At 39.3% G+C, this 21,266-nt stretch overlaps 2 protein-coding genes across 6 annotated transcripts in view; both read left to right on the forward strand.

Moving 5' to 3' along the window:
* The first annotated feature begins 1,316 nt into the window (after nt 1–1,316).
* Nucleotides 1,317–3,886, forward strand: LOC109627646 (high mobility group protein B2-like). Its single transcript, XM_020084346.2, has 5 exons — nt 1,317–1,458; nt 2,230–2,389; nt 2,685–2,833; nt 2,939–3,113; nt 3,223–3,886. The coding sequence occupies exons 2-5, from the start codon at nt 2,243–2,245 to the stop codon at nt 3,397–3,399; spliced, it is 648 nt and encodes a 215-aa protein (XP_019939905.1). The 5' UTR covers nt 1,317–1,458; nt 2,230–2,242; the 3' UTR covers nt 3,400–3,886.
* A 3,028-nt stretch (nt 3,887–6,914) lies between these two features.
* wdr17 (WD repeat domain 17) overlaps nt 6,915–21,266 on the forward strand; it is a 42,386-nt gene continuing 28,034 nt past the window's right edge. For 2 of the 5 annotated variants that reach the window (XR_011243862.1, XM_069530613.1), the window contains exons 1-10: nt 6,915–7,044; nt 15,536–15,664; nt 18,708–18,891; nt 19,000–19,230; nt 19,399–19,509; nt 19,650–19,790; nt 19,920–20,042; nt 20,388–20,575; nt 20,691–20,859; nt 21,157–21,248. Coding sequence is in view for 4 of the 5 variants with exons in the window: in XM_069530613.1 (XP_069386714.1) it covers nt 15,542–15,664; nt 18,708–18,891; nt 19,000–19,230; nt 19,399–19,509; nt 19,650–19,790; nt 19,920–20,042; nt 20,388–20,575; nt 20,691–20,859; nt 21,157–21,248 (1,362 nt within the window). In the remaining variant the exon portion in view is untranslated. Of the gene's footprint in view, nt 7,045–7,156; nt 7,356–15,535; nt 15,665–18,707; nt 18,892–18,999; nt 19,231–19,398; nt 19,510–19,649; nt 19,791–19,919; nt 20,043–20,387; nt 20,576–20,690; nt 20,860–21,156; nt 21,249–21,266 lie in introns of those variants that run through there. The other 3 variants (XM_069530614.1, XM_069530615.1, XM_069530616.1) reach the window with 3 other exon arrangements.

Raw genomic sequence — 21,266 nt, forward strand, 5'->3', positions numbered from 1 at the left:
ACTCCGGGCGGAACCACTTGTTTCCAGCCGTCTGACATTCTTTGGGACACAGCTGAAAATAGTTTGACCGTGATCCTGGTACGGAGCAGACGATCTCGGAAGCATTAATTACCATGGCTTATGAGCAGGAATGCTGGTGGACTTCTAAATACCGCCCATGTTAAAAGACTGGAGTCGCCACATCGTCCGCGGTTAAGCCGCGCTGCTCTTCTAAATATTCGAGGTCTCGCCGATTATCTTCGCGTTCCACTTGCGATACACAACAGAATATACAGTGTGAATGATGTTTCACCACCGTTTAAGCAGAAATGTTTGCAACACTTCCTGTGGCCTACTCGTTTCAAAATAAAAGTCTCCCTGTGTTTTCTGTCCTCTTTCTGGGGAGTGAACAAGGAGAACCAAAGAGCTGAGCTGTCGGTTGTGCACTGACAGCAATTTCCTGTTTAAAACAAAATGACACTTGAAGATGTTCATTTTATATCATTGCCTACTTAAAGAAATAGCAAACACATTTAAATGAAAAAAACAGGACTGAAATGTTAAAACAATATAATAATGTGAGGAAGGTACATTGAAAAGAAATTAAATAAGTGTAGACACTGTTATTTGTGTACATTCTATGGTGGGGGGGGGTATAATTACATTCATATATGGGTTTAGTTATGACATTTCAAAATGAACATATTAGCTAAATGTGGTTGTTGTTGACTGGACAGATGTGACAGAAGTATTCGGGTCAGACAAATGTGAGGAATTACATCGTTTGTGAATCCTGTCATGAGAATAGCTGTTCTATTTATAATATTTACGTGGGTGTTACCAGGCGCAACTATGAGGCTGTGTCGCTTTAAATGTTGCTGCCGCAAAGAGTTGTGGGGCGGCATTTCCTTTCCTAAGGCTGGTCCGATGTTTCCTATGCTTAAGGTGATAAGTTAGGAAGCATTGACGCTCCTTTCCTTATCCTTCAGAGAATTCGAACCGCTCTTACTGTGGCGGGCACTGAAATACTTCCGGGTCATTTCAGTCAGTTATGAATGTTCTTAAACTAAATGGACTGTCCAAAGGCCGCCTCACTAGCTCTCTTCTCCTCCCCCTGTCTCCCTCTCCCCCTACATACAGTTGAACCGCTCTCAGGACCGGATCACTAATCACTCCGAGTCCGACGAAACAAAGGAAATTTCGCGCCGAAACTTTAAAAGCCCAGTTCAGCCAATCAGGGTACAGACAACACATACGAACATGATGTCTTCCTGGCACATAACACAACCAATCAAAGCAGTGTATTTCAGTTACGTACTACGTTTCAAATTTAAATGCCCACATCTGGCCAATCCGCTGAAGGCAGGGTGGAGTTATGGAAGCAGTTCTACTCAAGTTAGGTCAGCCTCGCAGACAGTGACAAAACAGTTGCGCTTTCTTCGTCAGTCACTCGTCAACAACTTGTGTTACTGCAAACAGGTAAGGTCCACTCGTTTCAAACTCCAATTTGTTGACTGTGTTGTCTAAAGTAATCGGGGTTTTATACGGTGAATGGTGATACGTCTACGTGTATATGATTTTCATATGTAAAGTTTGTTAGCGGACGATTTTTTTGGTAAGCCGTTTGTATGTTTGGAATTACAAAGTGACCTAAACGAGCATTGAGACGAAAATGGTCGAATTCTGTTTGTTTCAAATCGCAGTCGGCAAAGATTCTAGACTCGGCCTAGTTTCCTGATGCTGCGGTGACTGTGCAACGTGCAGTTGAAACGCCATTAGGGTTTGCTAGCTTAGCACAGCGCAAAACGGTAGCGTCTCTCTTTCAAAGCTAGAATTGAATGTACCTGTTTGGGTTTCTGGTAGTCAGTAGCCATATATAGTATATCAGTCACGTCACATTAGAACGTCGTATTACTGTAATGGGCAAGTTTTTCGCGCAGTTAAGGTTTAGGCGGGAAGATACAAAATGGATTCTCGTTCCGTAGAGACACAGAAATCCGATTAGAGCCTGAAATACCTCTGAGCGCCTGCTTACCCCATTTCCGCTGCCGTTACGTATTTGCAGTGCTTGTGTGACGACGCATGTGAACCTTTACCTCAGTTTAAAATTAGAAGTTAATTAAGGGAAAGGCACGCCTTTTATATTTTACGACTAACTACGGCTGTATATGTGGGTCTATAATTTGCCTTCTGCCTTCCCCGACGATTATGTAGTTTTTGACCGTGTCATGTGTTATTCTCTGTTTACAGATTGAACGCAGCCATGACAAAGGACCCAAATAAGCCCAGAGGGAAAACCTCCTCCTATGCTTTCTTTGTTGCGACCTGCCGTGAGGAGCACAAGAGGAAAAACCCAGGTGTCAGTGTTAGCTTTTCAGAGTTCTCAAAGAGATGCTCAGAGAGATGGAAGGTAAGATGGTGACACTTCTGAAAGTTATATTATTTTAATGGTAAAGGTTTCACATAAAGGTTATCAAGTATAAATGCAGATTTTTTTGCAGCTTCCCTGCCCACTTGGAGTGGAAATAGAGGGTTCAGTGCAGGGTGGTTTGTATTTATATAGCACTTTTGTAGTCTTGATGACCATTCAAAGTACAATGTTAAGAACATTGTAACATGGATATTAGGGTTCATAAATATGTGAGTTAAATGTCAAGAGGTTACTCCCCAATTTTTTTTAACATGACTTTTGTAATTTTTTAAAGACCGTGTCACCCAAGGAGAAGGTGAAGTTTGAGGAAATGGCCAAGAATGACAAGGTCCGATATGACCGTGAGATGAAGACATATGTCCCCCCAAAGGGTGCCAAAAAGGGCAAGAAGAAGAAGGATCCCAATGCCCCAAAGAGGCCACCGTAAGTCCCCACACTACCCCCATATATCAGATTTAGGTAAACTCAGCTTTCTTATAAATGAATGTATTCTGGTGACAATAAAATATGTTTGTTTTTCCTGTCCAGTTCTGCTTTCTTCGTGTTCTGTTCTGATCACCGCCCCAGAATCAAAGAGGAGAACCCTGGAATCTCCATTGGTGACATTGCCAAGAAACTTGGAGAGTTGTGGGGTACACAGACTTCCAAAGATAAGGCTCCTTATGAAGCAAAGGCTGCCAGACTGAAGGAAAAATATGAGAAGGTATGTTTTCATAATGCTGGTAAATATGTCGCTCTATTTATAAGTTCTGGAGTTCATGTTTATACTGAAACATCTTCAGTTATTTGAACATGTCTTGAAATTTTTTAAGGATGTGGCTGCCTACAAAGCCAAAAGTGGGTCTGGAAAGAGTGATGCTGGTAAGAAGAGTGGCCCGGGTAGGCCCCCTGCCAAGAAAACACAACCAGCTGATGATGACGACGACGATGAGGAAGATGACGATGATGAAGAAGAAGATGATGACGATGAGGATGACGATGATGACTAAACAATTTGTTAATGTGTGAAGTCTGCAATGTGTTTTTCAGCATAAGTATGTTTTGTGCATATGATTATAGCCTGCTGTCCCTGTTGGTCGGCCTCAGTAGGATACCAGACCTGTATTCTTTTTCTAATTCAGGGATGTAGTTATTATATTGTCACGTAGCCCCACTATGCTCCCTCCACTGAACAACGGTTTGCTATGTTTTAGATCTCTGTTGCTATCTGAACCGGCAACCAGACAACTTCCTGTGATAATACAATTAACTCCTCTACTGGCAATGGGCAGCAGTAAATCTGTCACGTTTTAAAGTTTCTTGAAACACTGCTATATTTTCTGTTTAGTGTTGCTGTACCTTGAGTTATTTTACTTTCCAGATTGATCTGTAGTTAGAATAAGTGTTTGCAGCCATTTTAATGTGGAACATTGAAGACTTTCATGTAGAATGATTTTTTTTTTTTTTTTTTTTGTAATAAAATTTTGTATATTGATAGCTGTGAAGTCATTACTGGTTTGGAAAGTAACATGTCTAAGGTTGTGCTTTTTTTAATGGTCTGCTAGAGGCCATTGGGGATCTCTGGTTTAGGATATTGAAAGGTTCTGTTTAGCCGTTAAACTAACTATAATGAAGACCTGTTATGAATAATCTTGATTGCGGTCTGCATAAGCTTTCATAGTGACTAAAGTGAGCAGGATTTGTCACAGAAGACAGAGTGAAAATTAATGTAATTTTTTTCTGAGCGTTGCCTCTATTTCTTCTGAACCCATGTTATTCTATGTAACAATTCTAAAAGCAAAACCAGTGCAAAAGTCATACTTGTGTTTTCAAGGTAATCCTTTTTGTTTTGGCATTTGGTATGTGGAGTGGCAAGTCACTTGGGGGGTTCTTACAAAGTGATAAGATCCCTTCTGTTTTCTACCATACACAAACAAATATTTTACCTGGCAGAACAACACCTGTTTTGGCACCCGGGCTTCCTCCCACACTCTTGCAGCTCAGGTAAATTACTGCCCCTGAATTTTTTACTCTGATGTTTTGCTTGGGAACCTTTCCATGGTGTGACCCACTTTGCACAATGTTAGCTGTACTCCAGCTTCCCCAAACAACTTATTAGTACAAGTGGCATAGGTAATGGATGGATATTTGCTCTTTCCTTTTAATTGAGGACCTTGTAGAAAATCAGTAAACCTGCAGTACACACTTTGAACTTAAGTCATGCTGAGAATATGTAGATGACTGGCCTAAATTGCCCACCATATAGAAAGTGCTGCACATAGATGCACTGGATGAATAGGTGAATGTGAAACTACTGTTAAATGCCTTGCGTGGTCACCAGGACAAGTTCTATATAGATATCCCAAACATGTCAAATGTAAGAATATTGAGAATCTAAACATAATGCATTAAAACAGATTGAACAAAAATATTTTACAGGCCATAGTTTTATTTGTTAAAATTAGATTTGACACTTTGCCGCGACCGCTCTCTTGGTCAACACAAAAAAACCTGGGCATTTGTGTGATGTTCAGTGATGATAAAGATACATACTCTTCCAACTTCATAGTCCAAAGAAGATATTGTACTGCTCATGGTAACCTCTTTACTCATTCAGCAAATGAATCTTGCACTTAAATATTGTGTGTTTGCATTCAGGCTGACATTTTTGAAAATCAACAATATCAGCAATGTGATGCTCTATAGCATAAGAGACCATGGACTGGAAATACCTATCTGTGCGCTTCCTCACTGCCCACTGAATCCTTTTACATTTGACACAAATAATTACTCTGATTCAAGGATGAACGGATTAGATTTTGGCACCCAAAGGTCAAGATTGTGGTGGTCTCACAAAGTATGTTTATGTTTACTTGATTGGTACATTTATTTATATAGAGTTTTCCTAGTCTTGATGACCACTCAAAGCATTATCAGTACAGTTTGCCATTCACACATACATTCATACAGTGTATCTATAAGCAGCACTTTTTGTTCTATCAGGGGCAATTTGGGGACAGCATCTTGCCCAAGGACACTTAGGCATACAGATGGAGACTGGCGATCGAACTGCTTAACCGTCTGGTTGGAGGATGACTACTCTACCCCTCAGCCACAGCCACCCATGGAAATGGGATATCTTAAAAGGATAGTTCACTGAAGGAGGGCTTGTGTGCGTGCAAATGCGTCTCTGAAGGAGGATATCAGAGGACATGACGTGAATGACACCGTTGCAAGTCGAATTTGAATGTCAGGGCTTTCAGACACTATGATGATGCCACAGGAGCAGTATGGAGGCATGTTGTGTTTTTTCTGTTTTATTACGTCTGTATGTGGACTCAAACACTTCACCCACCCCTCCATCAGCATAGTGGTAAGTAGATAATGAGTTTTTATTTTTTGGTGAACTATCCCTTTAAGATCAGGATTTGTCTTTAAATTTGGGACAAGCATTTAGACTTAAAGATGAACTGATTCCATTTAGGTGGTCGAATGTAAAAGGTCAAGGTCACATGACTCTATCAGAATCAGAATCAGAAATACTTTATTAATCTCCGTAGGGAAATTCAAATGTCACAGAGCTCCTGAGAAAGAGCAAAAAGCAGGTATAAACATAGCAATATAAAATCAAGTAAGACTAAAATGAAATAAAAGATACACATATGTAGAAATAAAAACCAGGTAGATTTACATTTGTACATGAATGTTAGTTAAAGTATACACAGCATACAGTATTAAGCTTTATTTTCTATGTTGTTTTGAACACAATATATCAGGAAAAAGTATGTAGAAATATGTACACGGAAACTGCAATGGTTGTCAAAGGAGGCATACAAGTGTTGTAATTCTAGTTTTCTTCCAAAAGTAATATCTCCATTATGATCTGTTTGTGTGGGTAAAAACTGTGGATGAGCCACCAATAACATTTAAATAACTTTATTGGCAATTTGGTGGTGTTTCAAATACAAGTAAAAAGTAAAGACCACCAACATTTCTACAAATATTGTTTTAAAATTAGTTTGTGTTAGACATTTCTTGATCCATGAGGCAAGGCGAGTTTATTTGTACATCATATTTCAACAACAAGGCAATTCAAAGTGGTTTACACAAAATATAAAATGCAGTGTGACAAAGTTTGAAAGCAATCATAAGATAATATTAAAAACAGATATACATATATTATATATTAAATACAATATAGATAATGAAATAATATATAAAAGATTGAATGTAACAAAGCAGTGTAATAATTGAGTAATTATTTCATCTATCAATAGGGAGACTCAAACAATAAAGTCTTCAGCATTTATTTACAAGAACTAAGAGTTGCAGCAGACCTGCAGTACTGCAGAGCTTTTTTCCACGTGTGGAGCATAAAAACTGAACGCTGCTTCTTTGTGTTTAGTTTTGAATCTGGGGCCAAAAAACAGTGTAATCTCTATAGATAATATATAATAAGACGAAACACGGTGTCGCGGAACCCCGGGACAGCCAATGGCTGATCAGGGTGATTATGCTAACGGCCCAATCACCGCCATAGTTAAGGCCCTCCCCACAGGGACAACGGGAGCAGGGTACCTTTCAGCACCGGGGAGCTGTCTGTTGCGACCTTATATACAGTCTATGGTTGCGACCTAGCCGGACGACACCTGACGGTAAGAAAAAGACGACACGTACACGCGCGCACGCACAGTGCTCGTTACAAGCGTAATAGAAGCCAAACTGCAGCGCTTGCACACTGAGCAGAACCGTGAAGTCCCGCTCGGTGAACCTCCGTGGAGAACATAGGCGACAGCGAGTTAATCACTGACAGGATGAGTGGTTCTGCACAGACCTGTTGACGATCCGATATGTAGTCAACGCGCAGCAGGAAATAGCCTGTGTGCTGGAGGTCGCAGCTCCTTCACGTTGGCAGCTGACAAACACGGTTGGCCTATTCCCCGGTGGCTTACACTGAACCTTAAGGGTATGTTCTTCCTCTTCCTCTTATTATTATTATTGGAAGCGTCGTGTCTGAAACGAGCTTTTTGTGTTAATGTTATTGTCTTATATTCGATGTTTTCAGCAACAGCAGGTGATGGGGGTTTGCATGATATTAATAATAGGGGCGGTTGGGGTTGAGGGGGGAGAGCGGTCGTCCCCCCAACCATTGTCGGCAGCTCGTTCCCAGTCCTTCTCATCCTCCAAGCGTCCTTAGGCAACAATGTATGAACGTGCGTGTGGATGGGCAAGCTAAATTAGACTGGAATCCACAGCATGGGATCTATATATTATATTAATTCCCAGCAGCAGGAGTGAAACACGAACAGATAACAAATATGAGCATTCACATTGATGAAGTATTCAGTGTTTACTTGTTATGGTGCTCTCCTCTTCTTCACCTCTAGAGTAGATTCCTTTCCTCCTCTGCCCCCCTCTTTATCTTAACATAACTTTATCAGTTATGTGTACAAACAAACGATACGAGATCATACAAACGAAAAACATGAATGTAGCTACTATTTAATCGGCTAAACAGTCATCAGTTCACATTATTCCAGACAGTCACACATCACAGCAATACAACAGAGCTGTAGTTACAGGTTAGTATTCAACAGATGTACATGAATCAGCATTTCATGGTTATTACTCACTTCAGTATGTTGCTCTTTTTTTCTCACACTTGGCTTTCCTTGGGATTAGTCTAATTTTACTGATTTATATATGAAGGAAGACTTGTGACTTGTTTCACAAGTGTTATGCCTCCTGACAAAAATGTTAGAGAACCAGTGAGCACTACAGTAGTATGTGTCTAATTTTTAGAGCTACATTATTTTAAAATGGAATGTGCCTTATACTTAACTTGGTGACCTGTATAGAGAATATTCCTGAGAGGTCATCTGAGAATACATTAAGTCTAAATAGACCTTTTCCATTGAACTCAATTTGACATTTGCGGAGATAGCTCGCCAGAGGACCTCCAGGTGAACCAGGGAGAGTTGATTGGCACAACTGAGGTTAGTTGGTCAATGAACTCTTCCTGGATTCAAAAGGCAGCAGCAGACCTGCCAAGAGAATACCCACCAGATCTTAGCTGCCATGATCAGCATAAACTGCTGGACAACTTATGTTTACTCCCGATTATTAATAAATCATGTTTGAGATGATGATGACAGCCAGAGATGAACCTGAGTGGTTCATCTCTGGCTGTTGTTAGGAGACCCAGTGACAACATCGGGGCACAATAACATTGCTGACAATAAACTATCAATTAATTTATCACTGCTGGTCTCTTAATCTCTATCAGACATTTTCCTTTGTACAAATACTTAAATACTAAACAGAGGCACCAATCAATGTTGTAAATACTCTTGTTTTGCGGATATTCTCAGTTCTCAGTGGCATCTATTGCACTTCTGTCTTTCTTGGCAGAGGGATCCCTCACATTAGATTAAATAAAACTTTATGGATCCACACAACGGGGAAATGCACAATGGGAAAATTCAATATTTTCCCATGTAGCTCACTCTCTGTTTTTTGGTAGTTTTATCAGACTGTTTCAGGGTTAAGGGCAAAGGATGTTGCACCTTGTTAAGCCCATGAGACAAAGTGTGATATATGAATATGGGCTATACAAATAAAATTTGATTGATTGATTCAAAGCAGGAAATGCTCAGTTGTAGTTAGCGGCATTAATGAAGGCCACTTAAGTGAGCCAGTTGCAGGGTTAAAGATTGTACAGACCTTCTGACACACTTGATGTAAAAAAATGTTTAACTAGTTCCACACATATATTGTGTGTGTCTGTGTGTGTGTGTTAGAGTTAGAGAGTACCAAAAGACATTTTTAGGTTGTTTGCCCATAGCAATATTGATTTCAATATAAGAAACCGTAGAGATAAAGAGCCTGAAGCTTAAAGTTAAAGTTGGGTATCACCAATGTCGTCATGAATTTCTTTATAACATTTCGTCAGTTTATCAAATGGTGATTGAGATATTGTCCAAGCATGACTGGTGCTTCTAGAGGCAAGGATCAATTGAATCAGCCGGATTCTTCCTCTGGACTAAATTTCATGGTAAACAATCTAAAAACTGTAGAGATATTTGTATAGAAATATATGAGTCTAGACAAATCAACTGACTGGCCATCATTGTCATTCACAGGGTAATGCTGCTAGCATGGCTTGAAATACATATTTTACTATTTCAGTGTAACACATAAACGTAAGACATAAACTTTTGACTACAATATACAGTATCTTCAAATACTGCAATATGCCAAGAATAACTCAAAATGAATCTAATGACAATTGTGGGATTTCCATAAAAGAGTGTATCATGACACTTTCCTCCATCAAAGTCCTGTGTAGTCAGTATGTAATAAAGAAGATAATAAACCGAGAGGAATTAAAATCTGCCAATTTTCACCACAGGGAGAGGTTGCAGGAAAACAGATCTCAGTGCTTTAAAGATTGACAGGGTCCCAGCTTTTTACTTCTCTAGTGGGATTTGGGATAACTGGCCCTTTAAGATTCAAACTTAAAATACCTATTATAAAGGCCTAAAAGATGGTGTGACATGTAGTTCACTGGTCTTAGTCTGTAAACTCAGTGACGTTTGTTCATCTTTGCTCTTTTCTCACAGCATCTTATTAAAGATACTTGTTAGAACTACCCTGCAGACACACAGGATTGGTTTAAATAACTAACAAAAGAAGCTACATTTTCTAAAAGGGCCTGTTTAGGACTCTGGCTCAGAGGATGTGTAGCAGTTTCAATGAGGGGACAGAAGCACCATTCCGATATGCTCAGTTCCTCACTGGTTTTAGCCAATCACAGCACAGATTACTACAATCCTCTCTCACATCTCCTTGTCTTTAATCATCTTATCTTCTCTAACCTGTGGATCTACTGTACGTTAGTTTGCTCTGAGTGTTATGCCGGTTGTAGTAGAACTGTATGCTGCATTAAAATCTAACATTAACAGCACAGTAATAAATAATTGGTTTGAAAGGAGTTGAAATGTAAATACAAAACAACACAACGAGGACTTCCGGTGACACACGCAAGTGTTTAATTTCTCAAAATTCGGCAAGTAAAAAAATTTTTTTTGAATGCAACCAGAATAACTTAAGACACAGGAGTAACTATGAGCTCAGTTTGAGGTGCAAGAACCGCACAACAAAAATCCAAGGAAAGAAAGGACCCCCACTCGGCCAGCTTGCAACAAAGACATGAAGAGCATGGAAAAGATTCTCCGAGGGCTGAGAGAACTAAGGAAAGAAAATAAAGAATCGTTTACAGACACGAAGGCCTTTTTGTCTTGGCTGGAGGAGTCAGTGAATAACCTGAAACAGCGAATGGGGGACCTGGAGCAGACAACAGCGGATGCAGAGCCTAGAGTCGGTGCCTCTGAAGACGTTAGCCAGCGCTATTGACAGGGTGCTTGGAAAAGTAATTGTAGAGCGACTATCAAATTTACAACAGTATAGTCTCCAAGAGGCAGGGGAAAAAGCTTTACCTGCCGGACGCGCTTGCTGTTCGATAAGACTTCATTCCAAAAGACTGCTGGTTTGTGTATATTTATTTAGGGCTAGAAAAACAAGCAGTGAAATGTTCCCACTGTCCAATAAACATCAAGTCAGTGCATTTGGTTGATATCATGCGGTCAGCAAAGTAGGACTTCCCCCATCACCCTCTCGTTCCTTCATTCACCCGGTGAGGAACAGCTGATTTTACTACTACCTGCAGACGTACCACCACCACGTGACTCAGATCCCCTTATGTGACCATAGCAACAAACTTAACATTACAAACAATACTAGCTGGCTCCTACAGTAATATACTCACCAGAGATACAGATAGAAAGGGCACGGGTACGTGCAGTGATTAAGCAGCTGAAAGAGAAAGGGATGTAGGGGAAAAGGGTGTAACTTTTCGCCTGTGATAATAACAAAGTGTTGTACCTATACCGTTGTAAGACTCTTGAAACAGCTGATCACAACGAATAATGGCTATTATTTTGTTCATGAGTGAATAAGAGGTATAGGGAGTATAGTACTCATCCCGTTCTTTTCTTTTTTTACTACGATAAGACCCAAGGCAACAACCTCAAAACTCTCAGCCTACAACACAGCAGGGGTTGGTGGCAATTTTTTGGGTCAGCTGGAAAAATGTTAACGCTCAGTAGCCCTATTACAGGAAACTCACTTATGTGATGCTGAAGACAAGAATTTAAGAGAGAATGGGTTGAATAGGTGTTTTATTTTATTTTGTCTGAATAGCAGAAAAAGAGGGGTAGCTAAAGATATAATAATTGTATGGGGTGACTTGAACTGTGTATTAAATCTGAATTTAGACAAACTACCCTTGGTGCATAGGCCCCCCAGTAAAAAATCTAAAGCAGCAAAATACATGTTGGAAGAGTTGGGGTTGGTTGATAGTTGGAGAGCTAAAAATCCCAAAACAAGAGACTTCACTTTCTTGTCCTTGGTGCATGGGTCATATTCCAGGATCGATATGATTTGTATTTCAAAACACAGCCTTCATAAGGTTGAAGAATGCATTATAGAACACTCTGTCTGATCATGGCCCAGTAAGGCTGACTTTAAATTTGGGTTTTGATAGGCATTTTAAATGATTAAATGTTTACATGCTAACAGACCCAATTATTCAACAACAACTAAAAGAAACTATAGAAGATTACTTTGCAACAAATGATAATGGATCAGTATCCCCCTCCACACTATGGGATGGCGAAGGCCATGCTGAGGGGTAAATGTATTGAAATAGCTGTCCAGTTAAATAAACAAAGACTTGAAAAGGAGAAACAATTCGAAAGTGATATAAAAAAACTAGGACATGAGCATGAAACCACCAGGGATGCTCACATATTGAGACAACTTCAGTGCTGCAGAGATGCACAAGTCAAAAATATTATGAGATGGGGAATCGAACGAGCCGTCTGCTTGCCTTTCAGTTCAGAAAAGAGCAGTCAAATCGTATAGTACCTAAAACTACTACACCCCAAGTCTTTGGCTGAGGTTTCTCATCCAGTAGAATTGGCAGATGCACTTAAAACATTTTATCCCAAACCTTTATGATGTACCGGATGAGGCTCAAAATGTATCAAAATTGAGAGGAATCTTCCAAAATGAGTGTGGTTCCTATAGACCAGTGGTCGCCAACCCGTCGATCGCGATCTACCAGTCAATCTTGATCGACAGGTCCATCTCAACAGTCTTCACCGTCGCTCTCTATAACTCTCTGGACTCACAGTCTGTGGTCGCGCGGCAGATCAGCTGTGGGTCGGTTGTCTGTTGTTCACACCCGCTGTGTGTCCGCTACTGGCGGCCTGCATTTCCTTCAATACAAGTCAGATTATGCACTGAACTAAATGTCAGGACTCTACGGTATGAAGTCCTGCATCTTCTGGTCTGTTGACAACAATCAAAGCCCTGTTAGAACAAATAGATGGATTCAGAGGTAAAACGCTGGAGTGCTTTTACTTTGAAACATGTTCAAGAAGTGTTGTAAATACATTTGTGACATAGACAGATCAACTTTGTGTTTCACTGCAGAATAAAATAAAACAAAAGCACTGCAGCGTTAAAAATGTTTTTTTATTGTGAAATATTTGCAGGAGCTGAAGATGCATGAATTCATACTGAAATAATAAATATGACCCTCCTAAGTGGGTTTTTTGCAAGATATTGGGGTGGTAGATCTCGGCTTACGTTTTGAATTAAAAAGTGACCTTGTGCTTTAAAAGGTTGGAGACCACTGCTATAGACCAATTAGTTTGCTCGGAAATTATGCAAAGATTCTTAGTTCCATACTAGCGAACAGAATGCAGAAATACCTTGGAAAATTAATCAACCCTGACCAGGCTGGATTCATACCAGTATGACAGGGTGCAAATAATATTAGAAGGGCTTTAAATTTACAGTCAATAGCAAGAGATTCCACCCATCCTTCAATGCTTCTGACGTGGAGCCTCAGCTTTGATGTGGAGAAGGTGTTTAATAGGGTGGATTGGTCATATTTAAATTTTACTATGGAGCAAATGGGATTCAATTGGACATTTACCAGATGGATTAATACTTTAAATAAAGATTCAATATCTAGAGTCAGAATGAATGGATATTGCTCTAAATGTTTTGATCTTAAGAAAGCTGTTTGGCAAGGAAATCCAGCCTCTCCTATTCATTCGCATTATGTATTGAACCATTCGCTGAATTACATTTTTTTTTTACTTACTCAAAATTTAGTTGTTCGTGGATGACGTTATTTTGTTTATTAGAAACCCAGTATCATCTATTCCGGCTCTCATGCAATGTCTGAGGAACTTTGGGGAAAACTCAGGGTACAAGGTTAATGAAGGGAAATCGGAAGCAATGATGATCACAGGAGAAATTCAAATGGTCAAAAAAGGGCTTTATGTACGTACTTGGGGGTCATTCTGACTCCTAACTCATCTCAATTATACAAAGCTAATTATGATAAACTAATTTCTCAGATAAAAAATGACCCAGAAAATCTGAAACCCCAGTACACATATTAGCAATGGACATTTTGTTAGATGGCTTACTATAGATTCATATTAGAAGATATTTTTGACAAACCTTCACAATTATAAATAAAGAAATAACCAAGTCTCTTAAATTAATAAAAACGAACAAAGGTTCTGATGTACAACTGTATTAGTTTTTTAACAACTAACTTGCCCCTTTATTATTGGACATGTTTGAAGATTCATTCACTCCCTCCAACTCTACATCAAGCCTCAATTTCATTTATTCTTAAGAAAGATAAATGTCCAGAGGACTGCAGCAGCTACAGGCTAATAGGGTTGTTAAATTCAGATGTAAAGCTATTCGCCAAGGTTTTCAACTTCTCTCACCTGGATTGGTTTATAATGGAGGAAAGTTCTCACAAATTCACTTGCCGCTATGGTCTATGCCCCTCTTGTCCCACTTACATAAGAAATCCAGTATTGCAATATTTCTGTCCCTTCCCCATATAACCCCATTTGTAACAATCACGTATCTCCCTTCTAAGTATAATTTGCCCCGATCCCATCTATTCCGGTATTTTCAAGAGCGAGAATATATTCGCACAAACTTTACATCTTTTCATCAGCTTCCAACAGATCCTCCAGTTGCTGAGAAACATGGTATGATTTCAACTTTATATACATCATTTTCTAGCATAAATGGATTGTATTTATATATAGCTTTTCTAGTCTTGATGATCAGTACAGTTTCAGACACACATTCATACAGTGCATCTATTAGCAGCACTTTTTTGTTCTATGAGGGCCAATTCGGGGTTCAGCATCTTGCCTAAGGACATTTTGGCATGTAGATGGGGAAGCCTGGGGAATGAACTGTGTCCATTATCTACTCATCACTATGCCAATGATAGGGTGGGTGAAGTGTTTGAGTCCACAAAACAATTTTAGAGTTTCAGGGGTAAATAATATTGCAGCCAAATCCAATACAATTGAAGTAAATGGTGACCACTTCTTCAAACATATAAAAACAACAGAAAACATAAAATGCCTCCATACTGCCCCTGTGGTGTCATCCAAGTGTCCGTAAGCCTGACATTCAAATTCCACTTGAAACAGCCTAATTTATCCATGTTGACCAGCCTAAAATTATTATTATCATTGGAGACCTATTCCTCCCTCTGCCACACCCTAGCTGTCTGATCTAATGCCCTTTTTGATGTTTGAAAAGGTGAAATATTCCCTGAGAGACTCTTTAATAAAACAAAAACCAAAAAATAGTTGGGAGCCTCCTATGTAAATATTCTAACCTCTCTTTACCCCATTTGATTTTGAATCCATGTTATTGTTCTCCCTGTTATATTTATTACAGTCTTTTTTTTCAAATATTTCTATCTTATTTACTTTTTGACTTATTTTTGGTGCCTTGTATTTTGTATTTTCTTAATGGTGGGTAGCTGGAGTTAGGTGATACTCTGTTTCTCTGTTGTCACACCACATGATGGACGGGAAGGGAGAAAACAAAGAAAAAGAAAAGCTGGATCACAGCACATTGTATTTGTTGTCTGTACACTGCTGATCTTTAATACAAATACATGGGAAAAAATGACTTAAATATAACATGAATAATGTCATGCATGTGTTTGTGTGTCTGTAGGTGAGGATGGCCAGTGTGAAGCAAGTTGGCTTGCTAGCAGCAGGCTGTCAGCCCTGGAACAAAGATGTGTGCGCTGCTAGTGGAGACCGCTTCGCTTACTGTGCTACATTGGCTATTTACATCTACCAGGTGAACGAGATGTGTGTGTACGTGTTTGCATGAGAGAATTGTTTCGATGTTACATGTTCAAAGGATGTTTAATTTTAAAATCTTAAACAATACCAAACATTACCAAAGCCTCTTTCACATACAGTAATTTAGGCTATTATGGTATTTTATAATCTACTCACTACCTGAATTTGCTATTGGAATTTTGAGTACGGCAAATATCCATATCCAGTGGTAATAAGACACGTGTTCAGCAAAGCTCATACAGTTTAATTAAACAGTGTATCCACATCTTGTAATGGAATGATTGAAAGCAGTGGTTCCAGAATATTTTTTTTTATTGGTTTTCTCCTACAACCATGTTACCAACTGGTGGGATTATACAAACTGTAGTTTTTAAGCATTATTTATATAAGTGAATCATCCTCAACCAAACAAAACTGATTCACTTTGAGAAAAAAATAACTAATCATCATCTCCATCATCATCTCCTCTCCCACTGTTGGATTTGGCGTGATGGAGTTTTTGCTCTCCATTTCTCTATCTGTTTTAAATTTCTGGCAGTGACAGATGATGTGTTTCACCATTTCTTCCCCTAAGTCACATTCACACTGTCCTGCTGGATGTTTCCCTATTAAATTCATTGTTTTGTTTAATCCTGTGTGTCCTAATCTTAATCTTGATATGACTGTTTGCTCTCTGGTGTTTTTGCCTGTTGTTTTCATCCATCCCAGTGCTTGCTTTATTTGATATAGATGGTGTCCTTTATTTCACTCATCCCATTGTTTTTGCCAGTCAGTCATGATGTTGCTCCTAAATACTGCTTCATTGAAAGCAGACTGACTGAAAGCTACCTCCATAACTCTCTCCTTTTTTAAAGATTGTTTGAATCAGCCATTTCATTGCCCTTGATGCCCCTGTGCCCTCTGAGCTGGGATTTACATGAACCTGACTTTTGTTTGTGTCATATGTAGTTTGAATAGTCTCTTGTATTTTTCATAAATCGGGGCTGCTGTAGGATGACAGGGACTGTAATGATTCAAAACTCATACAACAATGCTGATAGTGAATCTGAACATTCTATAACATTTTTTAATCTTGTTTTGCTTTGTCCACTCTAATACCTTTGCTTTGCTTATTTACCTTATACCTGATCGATGTTGTTGTCTTTACCTGAATATATCTATCAAACAAAACATTTTTTATCCAATCAAAAGTTCTTCCTGTTATTTACCATTTCATCTAACTTAATCATTAAACCCTCTCTCCATACCATATCATAAGCCTTCTCAACATCAAAGAAAATTGCCATTATTAATTCTTCACTAATTTGGACTATACTAATTTCTGTCTCAAAAAATATGCTTGGGTCCAATCGTTCCCCTCTCTTTCCTACAGCCACTCTGATAAGGAGATAGCAAACCCCTACATCCCAGCACTTCTTTCTATGGGAGAATTCCTTCCTCAAATTCCAACAATATACTTTTACTATATGTCTTTACCCCTAATCTGAAAACCTTAATCTCCTTTACTCTGCCACCTTTCAGATTTGCTCTTACTTCATCAATGGACACAGATTCCCATCTCTCAAAATGTCTGCAATTTTAATCTCACCTACTTGTGGTTAGCTTTACTGGGCTCAAAATGTGGACTCCATTCTCATTCATAAATTTGAGTATTACCTTGAATTCATTTACTTCTGTTTCACCATTTCCTCCCTCAAAATTAGTCATCACTCTTATTTGTTTCCTTGCCCCTAATCCACCAAAATAATTTCCTTGTTTCTCTCTTTTCCTTTCACTCTCCTGACTGATTTCCATACTATCCCCACTCTCCAATCTGTCTGACTCTCCCCTCTCTGGTCCATTCACAGCATAGTTGTTCATGGCCCCCCTGTTTTTGCTTCTCTGTTGATTCTCACCATAGCGTCCGGAGTGATACCTCGCCTCAGATTTACAGGTGTCACCCGCAGTTTCCTGTCGGGCTCATCAACAATGTCTTTAATTGCTCTCACTTGTGAACTATCTCAAAGAACTTTCCTCCCCCATCGACTGTAGCTTCCCTACATGGGCCAACGCTCCACATTGGTTCTCTCCTAGGCTCCCGCAGATTGTTTTCTTAACATGTCCTCTTTATCTGAGGATGTAGAAGAAGATTCAACTGTGTCTGTGTACTGACCACACTGCCCCACTACTCACTTGCACACCGATTGTTACAGAGCGTTGATCGTTTGTTCACTAAATTTGTATTAATATACTAAGATAGATATATAAAGATAAGGATCACATCAATTTATTTATTATTTTTCTTTAAAGGTACAATGTTTGTAGTGTTGATGTTACATGTTGCAGCTGAATACCCCTCACCTCACCCTCCCCTTCCAAAAGTGTAAAAGAACCTGTGGTAGCCTTCAGTTTTCATAAAAACTCAAGAGGTGTTTAGTTTGTCCAGTCTGGACTAATGTAAAAAACATGGTGGCCTCCATAGAGAGGGTCCCCTCGATATATAAAGTATTTAAATATAAATGGCCTTTTCTGGGTTAAAGAAAACTACAATTCATACAATTTAGATGGAATGAACTAGTGAAAACTTCATGAGGATTATTCTCCATTAAATATCTGCCAATAGTTCCCTTTTACCTAAATCTTACACACTGGATCTTTAAACAAGTGTGGTACATTTACTTAAACGTAATTAAAGGCACGTTGAACATGTGTTTTTTCAATCAAACAATCATTATTGTTTTTTTCTGAACCTGAATGCCTTCACATTTACTGCAGAGGCCCTTTGGATAAATAGCCTAGGTTATGAATCAGATTTTATAAATAATTTGTAAACTATTTGTCCCATATTATATATTTTTCTCTTTTTTTCCCTTTTGTTTGAAGTGTCTACAGTTCTGGACAGATTTGAATCTGTCTACAGTATAGTGTATTTACTACTGCAGCAAGATTTCACCAGAGAACTTATGTGAAACACATCTCAGGATAAAATCTGTTGCTGCTTTATTCTTGTTTATTTCCCCTCTTTTAATTCCTTGTCATTCTCAATCTGCCTGTTATAGTTTGACCAGCAGTACAATGAATATAAATTGAGATCCATCATGTCAGAACACAAGAAGACTATAACAGCTATCAGCTGGTGTTATGACAACTCTGATCTCTTTGCATCGGCCTCTGCTGATAACCTGCTCATCGTGTGGAATGTCACAGAACAAAAGGCTGTTGCAAGACTGGACAACACTAAAGGTAGATGGATGGTTGACAGGATTTATTGTTATGGTGAAATTTTTAAGAGTAGATTATTTCTATGTCTTTAATCTATAAAGTTTACAGTGTCTCCTCCTGCATTCCCAGGTGTCCCCACATCAGTCAGTTGGTGCTGGAACTCAGCTGATGGCGTGGCCTTTGTCTCCCAGCGTGGTCCGTTGTATATCTGGGTGTATGGAGGTCCTGACCCTGGGCTAACAGTGCATAAAGAAGCTCACTCCTTCCTGTCTGATATCTGTCTCTTCAGATGGCATCCGAAAAAGAAAGGCAAACTGGTGTTTGGACACACAGATGGAAGTTTGTCTATTTTTCAGCCAGGTAAAGAGAGAGAGAAAATAGTTTCCTTTCACATTAATTAATTTAGTTTTATTCAAACACACACAAACTCACACATACTGCTTAACCATAATGTAAACTGTTCACCTGCACTTTTGTACCTGTAAACACACATCTTTAACCTCTTCACCGCTGTCTGCTCTTGTTTAGGGAGTAAAAGCCAAAAGCATGTGTTACGTCCAGAATCATTAGAGGGCACAGATGAAGAGGATCCAGTTAGTGCTCTGGAATGGGATCCTTTGTCAACTGACTATTTGCTAGGTTTGACAAAATAATCACATTATCATCACTCTCTTGATAATGTGTACTTATGACGACACATTGAATAGAACAACATCAATACAGTTTTAATTTATTGCATAGTTTTTGCCAGTGTATGAACATGTTTTTTTCTCCTACAGTATCTAACCTCCACAATGGTATAAGGCTGGTGGACAGTGAGGCCTTGAATTGTATCACATCCTTCTGCTTCCCCTCAGCGGCTGCATCAGTTCAGTGTCTGGCCTGGGTTCCCTCTGCGCCAGGCATGTTCATTACCGGAGGTAAAGGTGCTACATGTTTATGTGGGATATGTGTATGATCTCATTTCCCATCTGCCTCAATGTGTTTATCACCAGGTTACACCACACCAGGTTACACCACACCTCATACCAGCCATCTTTGTATGTCAGACTCTCAGGTTGGAGTACTGAGGGTGTGGAACGTGTCTCGCTCCACTCCACTGGACAGCTTTAAACTGAAAAAGACTGGGTTTCATGCTTTGCATGTCCTTAACTCCCCTCTTACCAAAAAAGGTAATATTTAGAGTAAAACTTGTTAGATCTGCAGCCCGACTGTTGTTGAAAAACTGCTGTGGATATATATTCTGTTTGCGTTTCTGTCTGGTTGTGTCAAAATTTTGTTTCAAAGTACATTTGTGTTTCAGTGCTTTGTGAGAACAGCTGTGTATGTTACCTTTTATCATATGTGCACTGTCTGGGCAGTCATTCAAACACTAAGGCTTCATGTGATTAATTCAGCAGCTCTTATATCTGTGATATAAGGATAAGAGTGAATTTTAAGAAATATGAGGATTATTTTTATTTTATAGCACACTAGATATTTTCTTTGACTTAATTCACTCTCTACTCACACTACAGCTCCAAGTTCCTGTTCCCCCAGTAAAAGTCAGCACACCAGTTCCACCAGTGAGGCGGTGCCTCCCCCGACCCTGTCACAGAACCGCTCCTTCTCCCTGCCTCCTGGCCACGCTGTGTGCTGCTTCATGGATGGAGGAGTGGGACTTTATGATATGGGTGCCAAAAAGTGGGACTTCCTTAGAGACCTGGTATTTTGTAACATTCTTTGTGCTGTAAATTAAACGGCTAACACCTGCTTGATGAAGAAATATTTGTGTTCTTAGCATATGATTTATTTGTTCACTGCTGTCGTATTGTTTCCAGGGTCATGTAGAAACTATTTTTGACTGTAAGTTTAAGCCAGATGATTCCAACCTATTGGCCACGGCTAGTTTTGATGGAACTATTAAAATCTGGGACACAAATACACTAACTGCTGTTAGCACCTCCCCTGGCAACGAGGGAGTGGTCTACTCTCTGTCCTGGGCTCCAGGTATATAAACGCCACATAAACAATCAAACTCATGTACGTGCATACACACTGTTTTGTGGTGAATAATTTTCTTTTCCACCACATGGAAAAATATGCTGTGTAAAATAACTTCAGATGAACTTTAGATGATCATGTTCATTAGACAACATCCTTACACACAAGAGACATTCACAAATTTCACATAGAGATACAAAATAATTTTAGTCCCATCTGAGCATTCCATGTAAAGTGTTTAATCTTTTGCTCATGTGAAAGTTAATTATCTTTCTCTGTGTGTGTGTGTCTTGTGTCTTGAAGGCGACCTGAATTGCATTGCAGGGGCGACATCTCGTAATGGAGCGTTTATCTGGGATGTCAGGAAAGGAAAGATCATCACTCGTTTTAATGAGGTGACTTTAACTTTCAGT

This window comes from Paralichthys olivaceus, chromosome 8 (genome assembly GCF_024713975.1).
Source record: "Paralichthys olivaceus isolate ysfri-2021 chromosome 8, ASM2471397v2, whole genome shotgun sequence".
NCBI lineage: Eukaryota > Metazoa > Chordata > Actinopteri > Pleuronectiformes > Paralichthyidae > Paralichthys > Paralichthys olivaceus.

Coding starts and splice junctions, on each gene's coding strand:
- LOC109627646 (XM_020084346.2), top strand. CDS start 2,243: ATGACAAAGGACCCAAATAAGCCCAGAGGGAAAACCTCCTCCTATGCT. Junction 2,390..2,684: donor GATGCTCAGAGAGATGGAAG/GTAAGATGGTGA, acceptor AATTTTTTAAAG/ACCGTGTCACCCAAGGAGAA. Junction 2,834..2,938: donor AATGCCCCAAAGAGGCCACC/GTAAGTCCCCAC, acceptor TTTCCTGTCCAG/TTCTGCTTTCTTCGTGTTCT.